The sequence below is a fragment of the Penaeus monodon genome, chromosome 27 (genome assembly GCF_015228065.2).
Source record: "Penaeus monodon isolate SGIC_2016 chromosome 27, NSTDA_Pmon_1, whole genome shotgun sequence".
Classification (NCBI taxonomy): Eukaryota; Metazoa; Arthropoda; class Malacostraca; order Decapoda; family Penaeidae; genus Penaeus; species Penaeus monodon.
Window position 1 is genome coordinate 37,318,324 of NC_051412.1, and position 874 is coordinate 37,319,197.

The following is an 874-nucleotide window of genomic DNA, read 5'->3' on the forward strand; positions in this document are numbered from 1 at the left end:
AAAGTTTGTTATTATTAAATTAGCTTTCATTAATTCTGTGTTATTTAGTTCCGTAACATACCATCAGTCCAAATACGCACATAGTTTCGACATCATCCAAAACGTCACAATCATTAAATTGGTCATCACATGAAAGTGTTTGTATTGTCAAGGTTTCCAAGATATTCCGCGAGAGTTCAACGTGTCCCTTCTTCGCGGGGCGCCCAATCCAAGAGCTGTTTTCTCGTCTAAGGTGAGGAAGGCTGCACAAAAATAGATTTCGTATAGTTTTATCAACACCTAAATCAACCATTTTCTGTTATTTTTATCACCCAGTTTAATAATCTCTTCTCACTATAACCGAAATCAAGCAAATATTATTACCCAAATCAACCAACCGCTATTTATCATCACAATCCCTTCCACCAGCCGCTTACCAAAACAGCGCCGACGCCATGAACTAGATTTACTCTGGAGCAATTTGTTTCCCCCAAAACAGGCCGTCGGAGAACCTCCTCTGTTCCTCGCAGCCTCGGTGCTGTTCGCCCTCAAGGAAGCCGTGGCAGCCGCTCGAGCCGACCAAGGCCTCGACCCCGTGTTCCGTTTCGACTCCCCGGCCACGGCGGAGAAAATACGAATGGCCTGCCCGGACTTCCTCACGCAGAAGGTAATGGCGGAAGGGGAGAGAGGTCTTATGGAATTTTATTAACTTTTTTTTTTTTTCAATTCCTATTCCTTGCATCTCAGGCTTACAACTGCAACTCACAGATCAAAGCAAGTTTTCACAAAGACGCAGGTGCATATTCCATACGAGTTATTGATCTTTCCAGATTGAGTCTGCGGCCCCAGGGACATTCAAGCCTTGGTCGGTGACGGTGTAGGAGCGAAAGTCTCA

At 44.9% G+C, this 874-nt stretch overlaps 1 protein-coding gene across 1 annotated transcript in view; it reads left to right on the forward strand.

The window, feature by feature from the left end:
- The window catches only part of LOC119590835 (xanthine dehydrogenase/oxidase-like), a gene marked incomplete in the record, with an annotated part of 39,062 nt that overhangs the window by 37,163 nt on the left and 1,025 nt on the right, over window positions 1-874 (forward strand). Inside the window, 3 exon segments of the mRNA XM_037939593.1 lie at window positions 153-232; window positions 479-646; window positions 810-874. Of these exon segments, the coding sequence (XP_037795521.1) occupies window positions 153-232; window positions 479-646; window positions 810-860 (299 nt within the window).